At 42.3% G+C, this 21,283-nt stretch overlaps 1 protein-coding gene across 1 annotated transcript in view; it reads right to left on the bottom strand.

Annotated features, from left to right (window-relative positions):
* TFEC (transcription factor EC) overlaps nt 1-21,283 on the bottom strand; it is a 118,012-nt gene that overhangs the window by 12,653 nt on the left and 84,076 nt on the right. The window contains exons 5-6 of the mRNA XM_044277012.1: nt 3,916-3,972; nt 3,533-3,608 (exon numbers count right to left, since the gene is read on the bottom strand). Of these exons, the coding sequence (XP_044132947.1) occupies nt 3,533-3,608; nt 3,916-3,972 (133 nt within the window). The remainder of the gene's footprint in view (nt 1-3,532; nt 3,609-3,915; nt 3,973-21,283) is intronic.

The following is a 21,283-nucleotide window of genomic DNA, read 5'->3' as shown; positions in this document are numbered from 1 at the left end:
TGGTACTCATCAAACCGTTATCTCATCCCGCAAAACAAAAGACCCTACATAAACAATCGCCCCCAAAAAAATAAAAAAAATATGGCTTTTAGAAAATGGCAGCACAAAAACAAGATATAATTCTGTTCAAAAATACATTTACTGTGTAAAACTTACAAAAATAAAAATGATAGACATATTGGGTATCATCATGTCCGTAACAACCTGCTCTATAAAAATATCACAGGAGATGCCCCCTCAGGTGAATGATATAATATATATATATATATATATATATATAGATAGATACAGACGTGGACAAAATTGTTGGTACCCTTTGGTCAATGAAAGAAAAAGTCACAATGGTCACAGAAATAACTTTAATCTGACAAAAGTAATAATAAATTAAAATTCTATAAATGTTAACCAATGAAAGTCAGACATTGTTTTTCAACCATGCTTCAACAGAATTATGTAAAAAAATAAACTCATGAAACAGGCATGGACAAAAATGATGGTACCCCTAGAAAACACAGAACATAATGTGACCAAAGGGACATGTTAATTCAAGGTGTGTCCACTAATTAGCATCACAGGTGTCTACAACCTTGTAATCAGCCATTGGGCCTATATATATGGCTCCAGGTAATCACTGTGTTGTTTGGTGATATGGTGTGTACCACACTCGACATGGACCAGAGGAAGCAAAGGAAAGAGCTGTCTCAAGAGATCAGAAAGAAAATTATAGACAAGCATGTTAAAGGTAAAGGCTATAAGACCATCTCCAAGCAACTAGATGTTCCTGTGAGTACAGTTGCACATATTATTCATAAGTTTAAGATCCATGGGACTGTAGCCAACCTCCCTGGACGTGGCCGCAGGAGGAAAATTGATGACAAATCTAAGAGACGGATAATCCGAATGGTAACAAAAGAGCCTAGAAAGACTTCTAAAGAGATTCAAGGTGAACTTCATGCTCAAGGAACATCAGTGTCAGATCGCACCATCCGTCGTTGTTTGAGCCAAAGTGGACTACATGGGAGACGACCAAGGAGGACACCATTGTTGAAAACGAATCATAAAAAAGCAAGACTGGAATATGCCAAACTACATGTTGACAAGCCACAAAGCTTCTGGGAGAATGTCCTGTGGACAGATGAGACAAAAATCGAAGTTTTTGCCAAGGCACATCAGCTGTATGTTCACAGACGAAAAAATGAAGCATATCAAGAAAAGAACACTGTCCCTACTGTGAAACATGGAGGAGGCTCTGTTATGTTCTGGGGCTGCTTTGCTGCGTCTGGCACAGGGTGTCTTGAATCTGTGCAGGGTACAATGAAATCTCAAGACTATCAAGGAATTCTAGAGAGAAATGTACTAGCCAGTGTCAGAAAGCTTGGTCTCAGTCGCAGGTCATGGGTCTTGCAACAGGACAATGACCCAAAACACACCGCTAAAAACACCCAAGAATGGCTAAGAGGAAAAAATTGGACTATTCTAAAGTGGCCTTCTATGAGCCCTGACCTCAATCCTATTGAGCATCTTTGGAAGGAGCTGAAACATGCAGTCTGGAAAAGGCACCCTTCAAACCGGACACAACTGGAGCAGTTTGCTCATGAGGAGTGGGCCAAAATACCTGCTGAGAGGTGCAGATGTCTCATTGACAGTTACAGGAAGCGTTTGATTGCAGTGATTGCCTCAAAAGGTTGCGCAACAAAATATTAAGTTAGGGGTACCATCATTTTTGTCCATGCCTGTTTCATGAGTTTATTTTTTTACATAATTCTGTTGAAGCATGGTTGAAAAACAATGTCTGACTTTCATTGGTTAACATTTATAGAATTTTAATTTATTATTACTTTTGTCAGATTAAAGTTATTTCTGTGACCATTGTGACTTTTTCTTTCATTGACCAAAGGGTACCAACAATTTTGTCCACGTCTGTATATATATATATATGCAAAAACAGACATTTTTGGTCACTTTGCCTAACAAATAGTGTAATACCAAGCAATAAAAAAGTTTTATGTACTCCAAAATGGTACCAATCAAACTGCCCTCTCATCTCACAAAAAAATGAAATCCTACCTAAGACAATCGCTAGAAAAATAAAAACAAATAGGGCATTCAGAAAATGGCAATACAAAAACATCCTGTTAAAAAAATGAAAAAAACTTTACAAAAACAAAAATAATTGACATAGTGGGTATCGCCATATCCGTAACAATCTGCTCTATAAAAATATCTGCCCCCTCAGGTGAATACTGTAAAAAAAAAAATTTATAAACTGCACCAAAACAGCCTTTTTACCTCGCCTCACAAAAAGTGTAATACCAAGCAATCAAAAAGTCTTATGTACCCTAAAATGGTACCAATAAAAATGTCACCTCATCCTACAAAAAAATGAGCCCCAAAAAAATCTGTGCTGCAAAAGCCATATGGCGCTCCTTTCGTTCTGGTGTGTTGCTATATTCAGTAGAAAATGGGTAACAAATTTTGGGTGCTTTTTCTCCTGTTACCCCTTGTGATAATGAAAAATCTGGGGCTAAAGCAACATTTTATTGGAAGAAATGAAACTTTTCATTTTCACAGCTGTGTTTTCAAATTCCATATAACACTTAGGGGGTGCTCAGTACCCCCTTAATATATTCTTTGAAAGGTGCAGTTTCCAAAATGGGGTCACTTTTTGAGTGTTTCCACTGTAGGGGTACGTCAGGATCTCTTCAAATATAAAATGGTGCCCAAAAACCATTCTAGCAAAATCTGCCTCCAATATCCATATGGCGCTCCTTTCCTTCTGACCACTGCCACGTGCCCATAGAGAAGTTTACGACCACATATGGGGTATTTCTGTAAATTTCAGAATCAAAGTAATGCATAATGAGGTTTATTTTTCTGTTGATTGATTGACCTAAAAAACTGAATGAAAAATGAAATTTCGCCTACATTTTCCTTTAATTCTTGTGAAACACCTAAAGGGTTAACAAAGTTTGTAACATCAGTTTTTAATAATTTGACGGTGTAGTTTCTAAAATGGGGTTATTTATGGGTGGCTTCCATTATGTAAGCCCCTCAGAATCACTTTATAACTGAATTGGTGCTTAAAAAAATGGTTTGGGAAATTTTGGTGAAAATTAGAAAAATGACTTCTAAGCCTTCTAACATCCTAAAAAATTAAATGACATTTTTAAAATGATTCCAACATAAAGCAGACATATGGGAAATGATGACTGATAACTATTTTATGAGGCATTACAATCTGTCTTAAAAGAAGAGAAATTCCAATTTAGAACATTTTGATTTTTGAAAATTTTTGGTAAATTTGGGATTTTTTATAAATAAAGGAAAAATATATAGACTAAAATTTAGCACTGTCGTGAAGTACAATGTGTTATGAGAAAACATTCTCAGAATGGCTTGGAGAAGTAAAAGTGTTCCAAAGTTATTACCACATAAAGTTGCAAAAAATGGCCTGGGCAAGAAGGTGAAAACTGGCCCGGGGTAGAAAGGGTTAATGTTAGAAGTAAAGTAAGTGAATTTACTGTAGACTCACGGATCATTTGACTTTGGGATCAGCGTTCCAAGTTCTTTAATCCTGTAGTTAATATTGTAACGTCTCCTCCGTTCAACTGAAAAACAATGAATATTTCATGAGGGTTTATTTCAGCCTAGCTATCCAAGAGCTCTATTTATATGCACTCCAGTTAATGTTTGTCATTAAAAACAGCAGTTTAATTGGATATTTTTAGGAAACTTTTACAGGATTTTAGAAAAAAAAACTTGAGCAGTGAATAAACAAATAATTCTCAAAGTTCTGTGAAAGTTTTTGGACCAGATATTACTAATAAAGTACAATACAGCATTGATGTAACTTTTGATATTAGAAATATACATTTTGTTAGGAACAATATTCATTATATATGTTCTCATCCTTACTTAGATTATGACTGTCTTTCTTCTGCCTCTCTTTAGCCAATGCTCTTGTATCTGTATCTAGAACAAAAAAATAGTACAAAAAACATTAATCTGCAGTCAATAAAATGGACTGATAATTATTATATACAGTATTACAGTTCTTTACATTATTTGTCATTTTGATTGTTAGCCTTTTACATTTTAAGCCATTTTGTAAAACCTTCTATGTCATGTAACTAATTATCCAATTATTTGAGGATGGTGGATATTTACATTAGGAAAATCCCATCTCTAAATAAAGAACTACTGCAAGGGGCATGAAGAGTTAGGTCTTCCAGAGCCTGAACCATTTTTGGAATTGGCTATATACTGTGGCAAATATAGGCTGTTCACAAGCAGGGTATCCCCCCTATCATGCGCGCGCAATACAGGCGTGGGTCACTGTTGCTACATTTTTCAAGCTGATAGAAGCTTCCCGAGACTGGAGAAAATGGTTGGCACGGCAGAACATTACAATAGCTTTATATGCAGATAGAGTGCTCCAATATATTTGTGATTGCGCAAATTGGTAATTAATGATGCGCATATTGTTGCACAATACATGCAACTTCACATTTTAGCAGGTCTGGCTACATATTACTGACTGGTGCACTAAGTATTGTTGTGAACTTGTGACATCACAGCACTGTCTGTAGCTTGTATGTATGGACAGCTACACCATATCACTATCTAACTGTCACGAGGGTGTCAAGAGCCACGTCTGACTCCGTTATACCCGGGGTCAGGAAGTCGCAGCGGGTGGCTGCGCGCTCTATGTCTAAAGATCACGGTGTTTCTTAGTGTTTGTTTTCTGTGTTTGCCTTGCTATCCTTTTTGTCTCACTCAGGGATCCGTAGCTTCTCCTCCTCAGCTGTTTCTTGTCTGCCACTCCCAAACTCCTTATATTCTCCTCTCACACTTCTCTTGTTGCCAGTTATAGAGCTTCCTGCCTGGACATCTATGCTGACCCACTGGAGCTGAGAATCTGGTTGTTGTTCCAGAGTGCTACCCTCCGGATCCCTGTTGGGCTTTTGTTGTCTCCTGTTGTTGCCCTCCTGGGATTATATGTTTAGTTTGTATTGTCTGTCCTCCCCTTGGTGTTTTCCTTTAGAGCTAGTGGTGCGGACTAGTGTTCCCACCGCCCTGTTCACTATCTAGGGCTCATCCTAGGGAAAGCCAGGGTTTTAGGCACGTGATCGGCGTACGGGTGAGGAACCCGTCTAGGGACGACAGGGCAGCCAGGCGCCAGTCGCAAGGTGAGTCAGGGGTCACCACCTTCCCTCTCACTAGGGCAGGGCCTCCCTCTTTTCCTCCCTCCGTGTCACGTATGTGACAGTTACGCCGATCGTGATATTATAACTGGCCCTTATTTTTTTTTGAGAAAAAAAAAAATATATATATATATAATTTTTTTTTTTTCTCTACTTAGAATCCAATATGGATCCTATTGCTGCTTTGGCAAAACAGCTTCAAGGCCTGTCTTTGGAGGTGGCAGGATTGAAGGCGTCTGTCCTCCAACAGCAGCAGCAAATGCAGCAGACCGTAAGCCCAGCGGTTGCTATGGGTAACCAGGTTGTTACAGAACCCAAGGTTGTTCTTCCTGACAGATTCTCTGGGGGAAGGGACAAATTTGTGTTGTTCCGTGAGGCCTGCAAATTATATTTTAAGCTGCGCCCTTACTCCTCAGGTAATGAAGAACAGCGGGTGGGGATTGTTATTTCCCTGCTTCAGGGGGACCCGCAATCCTGGGCGTTCTCGTTACCCCCTGGTTCCCAGGCTCTCCGGTCAGTGGAGGGATTTTTTGGGGCTTTGGGTCTCATATATGATGACCCTGACCGTGTCGCCCTGGCTGAGTCGAAGTTACGGAGACTCCTACAGGGAGATCGGCCAGCAGAGGAATATTGCTCAGAGTTCCGCAGGTGGGCTACGGATACTCAGTGGAACGACCCGGCTCTCAGGAGTCAGTTCTGCTCTGGGTTATCTGAAAGGGTTAAGGATGCGCTGGCGCTGTATGAGACCCCCCTTTCCCTTGATGCTGTTATGTCCCTCTCTATCAGGATAGATAGACGTCTTAGGGAGAGATCGAAAATTCCTGAGCAATCGGTAACCTCTCCCAAGCAGCAGTTAGTCTGTACTGACTTGGATGAGCCTATGCAGCTAGGAGGAACTTCTCGTCAGGTCCGTCCTCCTGAGGTTCGCCGTAGGTGGGGGGCTTGTTTTTTCTGTGGGGGGAAGGGTCATTTCATTAATGTCTGTCCCTCCTTTTCCCAAAAACAAAAGACCGTCGGAAAACTACTAACCCCAGGCTGTGCGGAGGATGTCAGCCGGGGGGTATACGTTTCCTCCATACGAACATCTCAATTTGTGTTGCCAGCGGTTATTGTTTTTGGTGTTAAGACGGAGTCTATTTCTTTTTTTCTAGACAGTGGTGCAGGGGTAAATTTGATAGATGCCCATTTTGCCCGCACTATGGGTTTGTCTCTCTGTACGCTGCAGAGACCCATTCCCATATTCGCTATTGACTCTGCTCCTCTGTCTCAGAGAAACCTCACTCACGTTGTCCATAACTTACATCTTCGGGTAGGGGACCACCATAAGGAGCGTCTTTCATGTTACGTTCTGGAGGGCCTTCCCTCTCCTGTGGTATTGGGTCTTCCCTGGTTGGTAGCGCACAATCCAGTGGTGGATTGGCAGGCCAGGGAGATATTGGAGTGGAGTGAGCATTGCAGAGAGAATTGCTTAAATAACAATTGCTTAATCGCCTCCATAGCTTCCCTACCTACATTTATTTCGGACTTTGAGGACGTTTTTTCTGAAAAGGGTTGTCAGAAGCTACCACCTCATCGTCCTTATGATTGCCCGGTTAACCTGATTCCCGGTGCAAAATTACCCAAGTCCAGGTTGTATAATCTTTCGGGTCCCGAGAGACAAGCCATGAAAGATTATATCTCCGAGAGTCTGGCCAAGGGACACATCAGACCCTCTTCTTCACCCGTGGCTGCAGGGTTTTTCTTTGTTAAAAAGAAAGATGGGGGCCTGCGTCCTTGCCTAGATTTCCGTGAGCTAAACCGGATAACCGTCCGAGACCCATACCCTCTTCCTCTCATTCCTGACCTTTTTAATCAGATTGCGGGTGCTAGGTGGTTCTCCAAACTTGATCTTAGGGGGGCCTACAATCTGATTCGTATCAAGGAAGGGGATGAGTGGAAGACAGCTTTTAACACCCCTGAGGGGCATTACGAAAATTTAGTCATGCCTTTCGGTCTGACCAATGCCCCTGCTGTCTTCCAACATTTCGTTAATGATATTTTTAGTCATCTCATCGGCAGGTTTGTAGTCATATACCTAGATGATATCTTAATTTATTCGGCTGATCTGAAAACACATGAAGTACATGTCAGGCAAGTACTGCAGGTCCTACGGACGAATAAATTATATGCGAAAATTGAAAAATGTGTCTTCGCCGTTCAGGAAATACAATTCCTGGGATATCTATTATCTGCTTCAGGTTTCCGTATGGATCCTGGGAAGGTCCAGGCAATTTTAGATTGGGATCTTCCTGAGAACCTTAAAGCTCTACAACGGTTTTTGGGTTTCGCAAATTTCTACAGAAAGTTTATTAAAAATTATTCAGTGATCGTTAAACCCCTTACTGACATGACTAGGAAGGGGACTGATTTTTCTAAATGGTCTGACGCCGCTAAAATTGCATTTTCCTCTCTAAAAGAGAGATTTACCTCGGCACCTGTCCTAATTCAACCTGATGTCTCCCAGCCTTTTATTGTTGAAGTTGATGCGTCGGAGGTGGGAGTGGGGGCTGTATTGTCTCAGGGTCCGTCTCCTGGCAAATGGCGTCCTTGCGCTTTCTTTTCCAAAAAATTATCTGCAGCAGAAAAGAACTATGATATTGGAAATAGGGAACTGTTGGCGATTAAACTGGCGTTTGAAGAGTGGCGTCACTTCTTAGAGGGAGCAATCCACCCCGTCACGGTAATTACAGGATCACAAAAACCTTCTGTACCTAGAATCGGCTAAGCGTCTCACCCCTAGACAAGCTAGGTGGTCGCTATTCTTTACCAGATTTAACTTTGTAATCACCTATCGTCCTGGGGCAAAAAATACCAAGGCAGACGCATTGTCTCGTAGTTTCCCTGGAGGGGGTAATGTTAGTGATCCGGTACCTATTTTACAAAGAGGAGTGGTTGTCTCTGCTGTACACTCTGTTCTAGAGGGAAAGGTGTTAGAGGCCCAGGGGGACGCCCCGGCCTCTTGCCCCTCAGAGAAATTGTTTGTACCGTTAAACCTGCGTCTTGAGTTATTGAAGGAACATCATAATTCGGCACTTGCTGGGCACCCGGGTAGTAAAGCAACCTTGGAGCTATTGTCTCGTCGTTTTTGGTGGCCAAGGTTGCGTCAGGATGTAATAGATTTCGTGTCTACTTGTTCTACTTGTGCACGCGCGAAAGTCTCTCATACACGTCCAGCAGGGTCTTTATTGCCACTTTTCATCCCCAATAGACCATGGACACATCTATCAATGGATTTCATCACTGACTTACCTTTGTCTGCGGGTAAAACAGTTATCTTGGTAGTAGTAGACAGGTTTAGCAAAATGGTACACTTTATTGCGCTACCCGCACTTCCTAATGCTAAGACTCTTGCTCAGGTGTTTATCAGTGAAATCGTGAAGCTTCACGGGGTCCCTTCCGATGTGGTTTCGGATCGGGGAACCCAGTTTATTTCTAAGTTTTGGAAAGCTTTTTGTACCCGTTTAGGGGTACACTTATCCTTTTCCTCAGCTTTCCATCCTCAGTCGAATGGACAGACTGAGCGTACCAACCAAAACCTAGAAACATATTTAAGGTGTTTTGCGTCTGAAAACCAAGAGGTGTGGTCATCATATTTACCGTTAGCCGAGTTTGCCATAAATAATCGCCGTCAGGAATCCACTGGCAAGTCACCATTTCTTGGTGCATACGGTTTTCATCCCCAATTTTGTACTTTCAAAGAGGGGGGGTCTTCTGGGGTTCCCGAAGAGGAACGGTTTTCTTCATCTCTTTCATCGGTATGGCAGAAGGTGCAAGCTAACTTGAAAAATATGAGTGGTAAATACAAATGCATGGCCGATAAGAAACGGTCGCCAGGTCCGGACCTAGGAGTGAATGACTATGTGTGGTTGTCTACTAGGAATATTAAGTTGAAGGTTCCCTCTTGGAAACTGGGTCCTAGGTTCATTGGTCCTTATAAAATTGTAGCCGTCATTAACCCTGTGGCTTTTCGCCTGGAGCTACCTCAGACTTTTAAGATCCATAACGTCTTCCATAAGTCGCTGCTCAAGAAGTATGTTCCACCTCTAGAACCATCACCGCTGCCACCTCCTCCTGTTGTTGTGGATGGTAATCTGGAGTTTCAAATATCCAGAATTGTTGATTCTCGTCGGGTCCGCCGCTCTCTTCAGTATCTGGTGCATTGGAGGGGTTACGGTCCCGAGGAAAGAATGTGGGTTCCAGCGTCAGAGGTAAACGCCAACAGGTTGATTCAGGCTTTCCATGTCTCTCATCCGGAGAGACCTGGTCCTGAGTGTCCGGAGGCCCCTCGTGAAAGGGGGGGTACTGTCACGAGGGTGTCAAGAGCCACGTCTGACTCCGTTATACCCGGGGTCAGGAAGTCGCAGCGGGTGGCTGCGCGCTCTATGTCTAAAGATCACGGTGTTTCTTAGTGTTTGTTTTCTGTGTTTGCCTTGCTATCCTTTTTGTCTCACTCAGGGATCCGTAGCTTCTCCTCCTCAGCTGTTTCTTGTCTGCCACTCCCAAACTCCTTATATTCTCCTCTCACACTTCTCTTGTTGCCAGTTATAGAGCTTCCTGCCTGGACATCTATGCTGACCCACTGGAGCTGAGAATCTGGTTGTTGTTCCAGAGTGCTACCCTCCGGATCCCTGTTGGGCTTTTGTTGTCTCCTGTTGTTGCCCTCCTGGGATTATATGTTTAGTTTGTATTGTCTGTCCTCCCCTTGGTGTTTTCCTTTAGAGCTAGTGGTGCGGACTAGTGTTCCCACCGCCCTGTTCACTATCTAGGGCTCATCCTAGGGAAAGCCAGGGTTTTAGGCACGTGATCGGCGTACGGGTGAGGAATCCGTCTAGGGACGACAGGGCAGCCAGGCGCCAGTCGCAAGGTGAGTCAGGGGTCACCACCTTCCCTCTCACTAGGGCAGGGCCTCCCTCTTTTCCTCCCTCCGTGTTACGTATGTGACAGTTACGCCGATCGTGATACTAACCTACACTGACTACCTCCCACTAACTATCTGTTTTATATATATAAGCTAACTAACTATCTAATGTAATTAACCAGTTAATCATAGAGAACCGCAATGACACTGCTGTCTCTCTCAGAACTCCATAAAACTACAGAAAATGGCTGCTGGGGAGGTTCTTATATAGTAAGGGGTAGGCAAATTTCCTATTGGTTGCTAGGGATGTTGCTAAGCGCAGACAAAGACATCGCAGCCTTCTAATTGGACCACAACCAAGAAGGGAGATTACTGATGAAAAAAAAAATCTCGAATATTTGAGAATACGAATATATAGCACTATAGTCTAAATCGTAGCAAATTCTAAAAGTGGCGATAGTCGCGATTCAAATATTGGCGCCCAACACTAATAAAGACCGGCGTTTTAAGCGCCAATCTTAATAACCCCTATATCTGGTGGTGGATCCGTCGAAGTTATAAATAGGTGCAGACCTCTACATAACTTCAGCACATTCAGCGCCAATTTTAAATGTAAGACAGCTTCCCATCTGGTATACATTTAGACCATTTTCCACGCCTAAAAAATTATGAATAAGACGCCAGACCTGACGTGAGCAGGGAAAAGTCGCAGATTTTGGCACAAATAACCAATAACGAATAATTGGGCTGCAATCTGTGCCAGAAATACCCAAATATAGAAGTATTTCTGGATAATAAAGGATCGACAGAGTAACTAGCAAAAAGTTTTGAGAGCCAAGCACCCATGTTCACATGTAAATATCTCAGGTATTAAATCAATTCTATCAATTGAAGAAAAGTTCAACCATTAAAAGTACAATTTGGAGTTTACTCAGCAAAAATTCTGTGCATAGCTGGGTTGTCTGGGTTGCTGACGTGTCAGTGAGGCTAGAAGCTGAGCCAATTACATTTCTGGCTCAGCGTCCAATCCCATAGCTAGGCAGGGAAGTTAAATCTGCTACTCAGCCATGGACAGCTGCTGGTGATTGTATACATATACAAAGGCTCTGTACCTCTATACTTTGTACCTGAACTCTAGTTCTGCTCATGAACCCTCTGTGTACTGGCCGTATCTTATTTCTGGATTGATTCTACATCTTTAGTGTTAGCTTCTACTGACTCTGTTGGTATTCTGACCAGTGGCGTGCCTAGGGTGCTTGTCACTCAGGGCGGGTCCTTTCCCACAAATTGTTCCCCCTCACAGTAGTATTTCCCTCATTGTACAACCTTCACAGTTGTTTTGTAGAGATGTGTGCCCCTTCACAGTAGTTATACCCACATTATGCCCCCCTCACAGTAGTGATGCCCTCTCTGTGCCCCTTTCACAGTTGTAATGTTCTCTTTTGCCCCTTCACAATAATAATCCCCATTGTGCCCCCTTTACAGTAATAATCCCCATTGTTCCCCCTTCAAAGTAATAATCCCAATTGTGTCCCTCTTCATAGTAATAATCCCCATTGTGCCCCCTTTATAGTAATAATTCCCAATGTACCCCCTTAATAGTAGTAATGCCCACTGTGCTAGTAATGCCCTCTGTGCCCCTCCATAGTAGAAATCCCCATTGTGCCCCTTCACAATAATAATGCCCTCTGTGTCCCCTACACAGTAATAATGCCCTCTGTGCCCCTTTATTGTAGTAGTGCCCTCTGGCTCTGTGCCCCTCCATAGTAGAAATGCCCATTGTGCTCCCTTCACATTAGAAATGCTCTCTGTGCCCCCTCCATAGTAATAAAGTCCTCTGTGTCCCCTCCATAGTAATAAAGCCCTTTGTGCCTCCTCTGTATTAAAAAATAAATAAAACACAGAAACTACTCACCTTGTCCCGTACCTGAAGCTAACATACCTCTCTTCCCTGCAGGCACAGATCACTCTGCAGCACTGTGTGGGCAGAGCTTATGCAGATTTCTGGGCTGCAGACTTCGCCCACACAGGCTGACAGCGCGATCTGTGTCTGCAGGTTGAATGGTGGAGAAGGGAAAAGTCTTTCTGCTTCACCATTCAGAGCGCTGGGAGGAACGTGGGAGGTGAGCGGTGAGTGACAGGACCCAGCTCCCTGTGCTCCAGCAATCAGCGCTTCCATTTGTATTGATGGAAGCTCTCATTGCTTCTGGCACCCCCCTGAGAGCCTGCACAGTGGCCAGCTTCTGGATTAACCTCTAATCTACTGTTTGGGTCTCCTGGTTATGATCCTGCTTGTCTAGTATTTTTTGTCATTCTGGTAGCTCTGTTTCTATCAAACTTGTACCAGTTTTCTACTACCTTACTCCGCAGACATAGCCTGGGTCCCTAGTAGCCAAGTCTATCTAGTTGTGCAGTAGGCTCTGGTCAAGAACATAGGGGTAGCTTTAGCTTCTTATCCACCAGAGTGGTTAAAGAAGACTGGTAGGATTTTCTGAGTTTTATGGCTATGGTTTTGCATTTCCTTACAGGTACTTTAAATACTCACCATGGAATGCAGGACAATCTGCAGGCAACATGTTATACATTGTTTTTACAATGATCAAATGATTAAAAAAAACTGTTAATGGGGTTGTCCAGTATTTGTTTTTAATTACTTAGAAGCGAAACACATACTCCATAATTATGGTGCTCATTCTGAACACCTTATTTCTCAATGTGGTTAAACCAGACAGCTGGTAAAAGAATACATATTCATAACTTGCTTCTCTGAACACAGTTTATTATAAAACTGGCTGCCTACAGCCACCACTAGGGGTAGCTCAGTACATAGGAATTGATACAGTTACTATTTATATCAATAGAAGATGAAAATAATCTCTTTGAACTGAACTCCCCGTAGAGGGGGCTGCTGGAAAATAGAGTAAATTTAGGTAAGGAACAGGGCTGTCTCCACAGGCCCCCTAGCAGTCACATGGTCCATTATGGGCACACCACTGTTTCAAGCATTTGTATGGCTTATTTTTCCATGCAATAATAAAATATGCACCCATAGCATACATGCATACAGCAAGGCATGAAAAGCTAAAAGTATACTTATCATGGTTAGCAAATTATTTTCATGAACCACCATGCTATTATGCTATGTGGTGTGGGTACACTAGTTACTGGCTGTAACTAAAAGTTAACATACAAATATAAGAGCAGAGAGAGAAGTCAACAATGTCTGTAGCATCTAAAGTGGTCACGCCATCACTGAGTCTGCAGTGATACTAATGTGTTGCAATGGCAACAGTAGGGCTAATAAAGGATCCTGTATCTGTCATGTGTATGTGCCTATTAGGCTTTTCCTATGGTAAAAATAGTAAAATATTGACAAACAATTATATACTGCTATAATCTATCTATCTATCTATCTGGAATCACTTTTTTTAAATAACCTGTATAATAAAGTAAAAATGATTTTTTATTCCACTGTAAATGATAGTAAATAAAAAATAAACAGTAAATGATAGTAAATAAACTGATAGTGGAATATGTAGGGCTTTTTACCATTAATACCCCCTTTAAAATTTCATTTATACTGTATGTTGAATCCCATGAAAAAAATTAACAAAGAAAGCAATATGGGATTTACTGCCCATAGCCGATTTTAAATACTGCATCCTCAGGTTACTTAAAACAGAATTTCAAAACGTTGTAAACCCTTTCCTGACCTCCTCCATAATAGTATGGTTAAAGCCAGATCTTTAAAAATGGTGCTAGTCAGCGAGTCATGAAACAGACTCCTGTGGCTAATCGCTGTGACCAGCGATAATGCCAATCGCAGGCATTTAACTCTTCAGATATGTGACCATGGCATCTGTGAGTGCAAAACCCGAAAGCAATGTGCTTATGGGCCTAGAACAGTTCCGCCACACAGCGAAAGTGAGAGCTATTCATTGTCTGTGAAAAGCCAGAGCCTACTGAGGCTCCGCTGCCTTTTAAGGTACTTTTGCAGGTGGCAGCACTATATTTCAATATACTGAATCTATTTGTCAATGGATTTAAAGTTAGGCCCTTGGGGGCCTAAAAGAAAGTAGAAAAAAAAGGTTTTAAAAGTTTTTAAAAATATAAACAAAAATTAAAGAAATATAAAAATTCTAATCACCCCCCCTTCCCCAGAATTAAAACAAATAAACAATGAGAAAAAACATAGGCAATGCCACATGCACAAAGCCCATACTTCTAAAGTATAAAAAAAAAACATTTATCCCATATAGCGAACAGCATAACAGAAAAAAATCTAAATTGCTGCTATGCCATTTTTTTCGCTTCACAAAACAAAAAAATTTAAAAAAGTGACCAAAAAGTCATATACACCCTAAAATGGTATAAATAAAGACTACAGATCAGCCCACAAAAAAGAGCCCTTACACAGCTCCGTAGACAAAACTATAAAAAAAAATGTATGGGGGTAAAAAAAAATGGCAATGTTTTCATTTTTATAATTAAAACACAAGGAAAACTATGTGTGGTTTCGAAGTAATTGTACTGATGCAAAGTATGGAGGTCATAGGTCAGTTTTACTCCATAGGGAATGCTGTAGAAACAAAACCCATGAAACTGTGGCGGAATTGTGTGTTTTTTCCAATTTTCCAATTTAGAATTTTTTTCCAGCTTCTCACTACTTTGTATAAAATAGTAAATGGTCAATTAGAAATCACTTGTCCCAAGAAAAACAAGCCCTCAATCGTCTATGTAAACAGAAAAATAAAAAAGTTATGTCTATTGGAAGACAAGGAATGAAAAACAAAAATGCAAGGGGGGTAGAAGAGGTTAAGGCAAAATGGAGGTAAATTCAAAAATTGATATATAAATTATAAAAAAAAAATTATCCAGTTTGTAATGTAGCACAGCAAGGGTTAACAGCAAAACCAAAATGTATCACCCTGATTCTGCCGTTTATAGAAATATCCCATGTGTGACTCTAGTCTCCTAACTGACTTTATTAGGCGCTTGCAGAGGCCTTGAGCTGCCAAAACATAAGAAACACCTCTCAAAAGACCCCATGTTGGGGATATAGGGATATAGTGAGCATTTTGACCTCACAGGTGTTTTATAGAAGTTAGAATAGAACTGTGCCATGAAAATGCTAAATTATATTTGTTCTCATATAATGTTGCTTTAGCCTCAAATGTTCCATTGTCACAACTGGTAATAGGAGAAAAAAAATGTGTTATGCATTTTCTCCTAAATGTAGCAATACCTCATGTGATCGTAAAGTAAAGGAGCGCCTTTTGGCTTTTGATGGACAAGTTTTGCTGGAATGGTTTTCAGGCAACATGTTGCATTTCAAGAGACGCTTACAGTGGAAATCCCCAAACCGTGACCCCATTTTGCAAACTAAGGGGGTCATTTATCAAACTGGAATAAAGTAGAACTGACTTAGTTGTCCATAGCAGCCAATCAGATTACTCTTTTCATTTTCCAAAAGAGCTGTCCAAAATGAAAAGTGGCATCTGAATGGTTTATATGGGCAACTAAGCCAGTTCTACTTTACACCAGTTTGATAAATGACCCCCTTAGTTTCCAAAATGGGGTCATGGTTTGGGGATTTTCACTGTAAGGTTCTCTTCAAATGCAACATGACGCCTGAAAACCATTCCAGAAAAACTTGCCCATAAAAAGACAAAAGGTGCTCCTTCCCTTCTGAGTCCCGCGATGTGCTCATATAGCAGTTTAGTTATTGGCTTAACCTCACAGGTTTTCATATAATTTAAAAAAATTGGAATATGAAATAAAAAAAATTATTTTATTTTAATTATATGTAGTTTTAGCCTCTGAATCCAATATTTTCGCAAGTAGTAATAGGAGAAAAAACACCCAAAATTTTCTTACATCATTATTCTCGAGTATGGCAATTCTAGTATATGGTCATAAACCGCCTTTTTACATTGCAGGGTTCAGAAGAGAAAGAGGACCATGCATTTGAGGCCTAGTTTGGTGCTTTATACAGCATTGGCCGAGAACTGCAGAGACACTGAGGTGAAATAAATAATGAAACCCCAAGAAATGGGTGTAGCGAGCATTTTAACCCAACAGATGTGTAATGACCCAGAGTGCCATTACCACTTTGCACCCAGCTACTGTCTCCTATGGGATAACACAGTGTCATCTTATGTATTTATTTCATGTCCAAACACTGTGCATTGCTATTTATTGCTGTTATTGTCCATGTAATGTACCAGGTTTACTAGAAGGTGGCAGCAAGCATAGAAAAGCTACATTTTCAGAGGATGGAACCTTCTTTCCATTCTCTACTCTCCCTCTAAGGAGGAGTAAGTTAGTTAGAGGTCAGTGGAGAGTACCCTGCTTGGGGAAGGAAGCAGGTCCACGTCCCTGCTGGACGTGCCCTACCTAAGCCAAGTAGAGTACCTTCAGCCTTGCTGGACACCAAGGCCAAAGCCTGAAGCCTCTGAAGCCAGAAGGTATAGATTACCTGGTATTAATCTAGAGACAGACAACAGAGAGAAGTTGCAGCATAAAGAAAGAATCCAAGTTATACAGAAAGCTTGTCAGCACAGCAGAGCCAGAGAGCAACCGAAGTAGCAGAGTTGAGTTAATGGTAAAGCCTGCTGGGAACCAAAACAAAGCCTGAAACGTTTATTCAAGTAAAGCTGTTATTGAACTTCATCACAATCTCTGGACTCAATTTATTTATTCAAATCCCTTGATTATTCACCCAATTTGCTCTGCTTCGGCCGACGACACCTGGGATCCAGCATATTCAGGTAGGAGCACCATGACACGTGCACCAACATTAAGGGACATTTAGGCCACCCTACACCGCTCTGGCATTCCTACACCTATGTACCATCTACCACAGTATCACTAAAAAGGGGCCCTGTGCCCTTGTTGCTTCACTGCAACTGGCATCACGAAAAACATTTGCTTTAATGGCTGTTGCCGTGCGTCGCAGATGTCTTGCAAAAAATAATGCACAGAAGATGGCCTAAAATTGACATTTTACTACAAATAGGCCATGTCAGTACCCCATATGTTGATCCCAACATGTGCTAGTGTAAAAAGTCAGCCCTTATTATGCAGAACTCTGGCAACTGATCAGAACTCTGGCAACTGAAATTTAATGTGGATAAGTGCAAGATAATGCACCTGGGGCGTAAAAACCCAAGGGCAGAATATAGAATATTCGACACAGTCCTGACCTCAGTATCTGAGGAAAGGGATTTAGGAGTAATTATTTCAGAAGACTTAAAGGTGGGAAGACAATGTAATAAAGCAGCACGAAATGCAAGCAGAATGCTTGGATGTATAGGGAGAGGTATAAGCAGTAGAAAGAGTGAAGTGCTTATGCCGCTGTACAGAACACTGGTGAGACCTCACTTGGAGTATTGTGCGCAGTACTGGAGGCCATATCTCCAGAAGGATATAGATACTCTAGAGAGAGTTCAGAGAAGAGCTACTAAACTGGTCCATGGATTGCAGGATAAAACTTACCAGGAAAGGTTAAAAGTAGAGTTGAGCGAACACCTGGATGTTCGGGTTCGAGAAGTTCGGCCGAACATCCCGGAAATGTTCGGGTTCGGGATCCGAACCCGATCCGAACTTCGTCCCGAACCCGAACCCCATTGAAGTCAATGGGGACCCGAACTTTTCGGCACTAAAAAGGCTGTAAAACAGCCCAGGAAAGAGCTAGAGGGCTGCAAAAGGCAGCAACATGTAGGTAAATCCCCTGCAAACAAATGTGGATAGGGAAATGAATTAAAATAAAAATTAAATAAATAAAAATTAACCAAAATCAATTGGAGAGAGGTTCCATAGCAGAGAATCTGGCTTCCCGTCACCCACCACTGGAACAATTCTAGTAAGAAGCAGGGCGGCAATACCAGAGGGTTAGACGGATCGTTAGTGATAGGGATATGTGTCAAACAAGTTTAGACGATATGACCAATAAATTTAGAGAGCGAGGCTACCCCCCTGATCTATTGAAAATACAGCGTAATAAAGCTGAGATTACACCACCAGATAGAACTAAGAAAGAAACAAGGGTCCCCTTAGTGATTAAATACCATCCCTGGTCCCAGCGCCTTAGGACTATTGTTAATCAACATTGGCACATATTATCTAAGTCCTATCCACGGATAGGAGAGTTCCAGAGGCCACCCATGATATGCTATAAACGGGCAGAAAATATTAGGGATAAAATAGTCCGGGCGGATGTGGGAAGTAATAAAATAGAAAGAGGACAGAGTACTTTATCTACACCTAGACGGGGCACTTTTCCTTGTTTAAACTGTGTCAATTGTTCCAGCGTTATAAAGGGTTCATGTTTCTCCCACCCTCACTCAGGTGAAAATATTCCAATAAGGGGCACGTTCACTTGTGATAGTAGATTTGTGGTTTACATTCTTAAATGTCCATGTGGATTACTATATGTGGGGGAAACCTCAATGAGAATGAAGGACAGACTAAGTAAACACAAATCTACTATCCGTAAACAGAATTTATTACTCCCAATACCCCTTCATTTTTATGATAAAAAACACAACATCTCGCAGTTGAGGTATCAGATTATTGAAGGTGTATCATTACCCCGTCGAGGGGGTGACAGAAATAAATTGTTATTGAAAAGGGAGGCTTACTGGATCCATCGTCTTCAGACAATGGAGCCCAGGGGCCTCAATCGTGAGTACAATGTGTCCTGCTTCCTATAAGGCATTCGGCCTTATGCAATCTGATAAATATATTTCTTTTTTTCTTCAGCGTGATTAATCACTGCAAGAATGGACTATGTGACTGAAAATCTTCGCCAGTATAGAGTGGATATGTTTTTTGCGAATTTTCAATTGCGAATTTTCAGTTGCGAATTTTTAGTTGCGAATTTTCAATTGCGAATTTTCAATTTTCAATTGCGAATTTTCAGTTGCGAATTTTCAATTGCGAATTTTTCAATGCGAATTTTTCATTGCGATTATTTGATATGCGAATTTTATTTAATGAGGGAGGCGGAGCTTCTTTGATGATGTCAGTTCCTTTGTGTTTCATTTATGTATAAATAGCTGGAGTGTAAGATGTTTTATGCAGTCTGATGAAAGCACATCTGTGCTGAAACGCGTCACTATGCCATTTTGAATATGTGACTGAATAAATCTACATTGTGATCTACATCAGCGAAGTGCCGGTCCTTTCCTTTGAAACCACCACTGGAACAGTCCATTCTCAGATATTTAGGCCCCGGCACCCAGGCAGAGGAGAGAGGTCCCGTAACAGAGAATCTGTCTTCATGTCAGCAGAGAATTAGTCTGCATGTCATAGCAGAGAATGAGGCTTCACGTCAGCCACCACTGCAACAGTCCATTGGCATATATTTAGGCCCAGCACCCAGGCAGAGGAGGGAGGTCCCGTAACAGAGAATCTGTCTTCATGTCAGCAGAGAATTAGTCTGCATGTCATAGCAGAGAATGAGGCTTCACGTCAGCCACCACTGCAACAGTCCATTGGCATATATTTAGGCCCAGCACACACACAGGCAGAGGAGAGAGGTCCCGTAACAGAGAATCTGGCTTCATGTCAGCAGAGAATCAGTCTGCATGTCATAGCAGAGAATGAGGCTTCACGTCAGCCACCACTGCAACAGTCCATTGGCATATATTTAGGCCCAGCACACACACAGGCAGAGGAGAGAGGTCCCGTAACAGAGGATCTGGCTTCATGTCAGCAGAGAATCAGTCTGCATGTCATAGCAGAGAATCAGGCTTCACGTCAGCCACCACTGCAACAGTCCATTGTCATAAATTTAGGCCCAGCACCCAGGCAGAGGAGAGAGGTCCCGTAACAGACAATCTGGCTTCATGTCAGCAGAGAATTAGTCTGCATGTCATAGCAGAGAATGAGGCTTCACGTCAGCCACCACTGCAACAGTCCATTGGCATATATTTAGGCCTAGCACACAGGCAGAGGAGAGAGGTCCCGTAACAGACAATCTGGCTTCATGTCAGCAGAGAATCAGTCTGCATGTCATAGCAGAGAATGAGGCTTCACGTCAGCCACCACTGCAACAGTCCATTGGCATATATTTAGGCCCAGCACACACACAGGCAGAGGAGAGAGGTCCCGTAACAGAGAATCTGGCTTCATGTCAGCAGAGAATCAGTCTGCATGTCATAGCAGAGAATGAGGCTTCACGTCAGCCACCACTGCAACAGTCCATTGGCATATATTTAGGCCCAGCACACACACAGGCAGAGGAGAGAGGTCCCGTAACAGAGGATCTGGCTTCATGTCAGCAGAGAATCAGTCTGCATGTCATAGCAGAGAATCAGGCTTCACGTCAGCCACCACTGCAACAGTCCATTGTCATAAATTTAGGCCCAGCACCCAGGCAGAGGAGAGAGGTCCCGTAACAGACAATCTGGCTTCATGTCAGCAGAGAATTAGTCTGCATGTCATAGCAGAGAATGAGGCTTCACGTCAGCCACCACTGCAACAGTCCATTGGCATATATTTAGGCCTAGCACACAGGCAGAGGAGAGAGGTCCCGTAACAGACAATCTGGCTTCATGTCAGCAGAGAATCAGTCTGCATGTCATAGCAGAGAATGAGGCTTCACGTCAGCCACCACTGCAACAGTCCATTGGCATATATTTAGGCCCAGCACACACACAGGCAGAGGAGAGAGGTCCCGTAACAGAGAATCTGGCTTCATGTCAGCAGAGAATTAGTCTGCATGTCATAGCAGAGAATGAGGCTTCACGTCAGCCACCACTGCAACAGTCCATTGGCATATATTTAGGCCCAGCACACACACAGGCAGAGGAGAGAGGTCCCGTAACAGAGAATCTGGCTTCATGTCAGCAGAGAATCAGTCTGCATGTCATAGCAGAGAATGAGGCTTCACGTCAGCCACCACTGCAACAGTCCATTGGCATATATTTAGGCCCAGCACACACACAGGCAGAGGAGAGAGGTCCCGTAACAGAGAATCTGGCTTCATGTCAGCAGAGAATCAGTCTGCATGTCATAGCAGAGAATGAGGCTTCACGTCAGCCACCACTGCAACAGTCCATTGGCATATATTTAGGCCCAGCACACACACAGGCAGAGGAGAGAGGTCCCGTAACAGACGATCTGGCTTCATGTCAGCAGAGAATCAGTCTGCATGTCATAGCAGAGAATGAGGCTT

Source organism: Bufo gargarizans, chromosome 2 (assembly GCF_014858855.1).
Source record: "Bufo gargarizans isolate SCDJY-AF-19 chromosome 2, ASM1485885v1, whole genome shotgun sequence".
Classification (NCBI taxonomy): Eukaryota; Metazoa; Chordata; class Amphibia; order Anura; family Bufonidae; genus Bufo; species Bufo gargarizans.
Note: the sequence above shows the minus strand (reverse complement) of the source record. Positions and strands in the feature narration are given on the sequence as shown.